Source organism: Arvicola amphibius, chromosome X, assembly GCF_903992535.2.
Source record: "Arvicola amphibius chromosome X, mArvAmp1.2, whole genome shotgun sequence".
Lineage (NCBI taxonomy): Eukaryota > Metazoa > Chordata > Mammalia > Rodentia > Cricetidae > Arvicola > Arvicola amphibius.
In genome coordinates this window covers 52283641-52285822 of record NC_052065.1, presented here as the reverse complement: position 1 = coordinate 52285822, position 2182 = coordinate 52283641, and the positions used below count along the sequence as shown (strand labels likewise).

Sequence of the window (2182 nt, the reverse complement as noted above, 5' to 3'; positions counted from 1 at the left end):
TTGGGGATGTTTGTATATATATTCCTTATTTATTTACCCAGATTTTCCATTTTCAGAATTCCCTCAGCTTGTGTTTTTTTTATTGCTTCTATTCCAATTTTTTTATGTCTTGAATAGTTTCTATCATCTGTTGTTTGTTTTTAATGTATTTCTTGTCCTGTTTTAAGGGATTTGCTGATAACCTCTAATTTTGTGGTTGTCTTTTCCTTGGTTTGTTTAAGAATACCGTTCTTCTCTCTTTAAGGACCTCTATCCTCCTCACAAAGTTGGTACTAAGATTATTTTCTTGAGGGCGATGGACACCGGGAATGAACAGCTGGCCCCAGAGAGCCCTGAGAGCACCACCGAGGCTGCTGACCTAGTCACCAATACACCACTGGAGGAGACACAGCAGTCCCTGCAGACTGGAGTCAACACAACAACAGCCATGAACAGTGAGGCCAAGACCCAGCAGCCAGCTGCTGCCCCTGGTGCCATCCTCAGTGCTGCAGACACCAAGCATGACTCTATGAGCAGCAGCACAGACAGTGACATCCCAGGTAGTCTCACATCGGCAGTGCCGGCCATCAGGGAAAAGACGCTCATAGCAAGGAAGGTTTTGGGGACAGTGAAATGGTTCAATGTAAAGAAGGGTTACGGTTTCATCAACAGAAATGACACCAAAGAAGACATATTTGTACACAAGTCTGCCATAAAGAAATATTCCACCAAGAAGCACCTTCGCAGTGTAGGAGACGGAGAGTCTGTGGAGTTTGATATTGTTGAAGGGGAAAAGGGTGCAGAGGCTGCAAATGTTATGGGCCCTGGTGGACTGCCTGTTCAAGGCAGTAAACATGCTTCAGAGCATAACCAGTATAGATGCTATCCAGGTCGTAGGGGTCGTCCACGCAATTCCCAGAAATATGACGGGAATAGCAAGAGTGGGGGTAAGAAGGAGCAATCAGAATGCACTCATGAAGGCCAAGCTCAACAAGACCAGCAAAGACAAGTGATGGAGGGTGCTGGCCACCATGGTACAAACGGGCGAAGTGTACCAGCTAGACCGGATATGTATCGTAATTACAGAACACAGTTCCGCAGGGGCCCTCCTCGCCAAAGACAGCCCAGAGAGGACAGCAATGAACACTATGAGGAAAATCAAGGAGAGGAGACCGAAGGTCAGCAGCCACCTCGACATCAACATCCCTACAACATCAATTACCAATGAAGACGCCCAGAGAACCCCAAGCCACCGGGTGGGAAAGAGATATCAAAAGCATCAGATCCACCAGATAAGAATATGTCTGCAGCCAAGGCCAAGCAAGTCGTGACTGAGTAAATGCCAGGTTACCATCTATACCATCACGTGGCCTGGACATCAAGGAGAAATGGAGATGAAATACCAACAATAAGGAATGAGCATCAAGTGCCTTCTTTTGGACTGTTGACAGGATACAATAGAAATATCAGCATTAACTATGTAGCATGTCTTACCTAACAAATATGTTGGTTTTTTTAATTTGTTTTTTCTCAATACACTGTTAATGTTCTTTAAATTATGTCAACAAACAGCAAACATCTCTAAATAAAGGTCTTAAATACTAATTCGAAAAGATCATTTCTTGTGCTGAGGCTGTGTTGGAATATTCAGCACATGTTATACTGGAATGGCTGGGCTCTGGTGGTGACATAGTGCCCTGGGCTTCTGGTGGGGTAGGGTGTTTCTACCTGGTTTTGAAGGAGTGGGCCTGACCTGTGGGTAAAAGAGTTTTAATGTAATTGGCCCGCATAATCTCATGGGAATGGTATGAATAGACGAGGTGGATTTGTTAGAGTGTCTATGGCCAGTTTGTCACTGTGGGGTGGGCTTTGAGGTTTTCTATCCTCAGGATACCAACCAATTTCTCTGTCAACTTACTGTTATCTGCAAGATGCAGGAGTCTCAGCTACTGCGCCAGCACCATGTCTGCCTGCACCCCACCATGCTTCCCACCATGATGATAATCGCTTGGATTTGTGAAATTATGTGCTGTACCCCTCAATTAAATGTTTTCCTCTATATGAGCTGCCATCGTCATAGTGTCTCCTCACAGCAATAAAAACCCTAAGATTGAAGGTGGTACTTGATAATACATTTTCTTTTTTTTTTTTCTCATGGTTTATTTTTTTTATATTTAAAAATTTCCATCTCCTTCCCTCCTCC

General features: G+C 44.1%; 1 protein-coding gene across 1 annotated transcript; it reads left to right on the top strand.

Annotated features, from left to right (window-relative positions):
- Positions 1–427: 427 nt before the first annotated feature.
- LOC119805294 (Y-box-binding protein 1-like) lies at positions 428–1207 on the top strand. Its single transcript, XM_038317224.1, has one exon. The coding sequence runs from the start codon at positions 428–430 to the stop codon at positions 1205–1207; it is 780 nt and encodes a 259-aa protein (XP_038173152.1).
- The last annotated feature ends 975 nt before the right edge of the window (positions 1208–2182 follow it).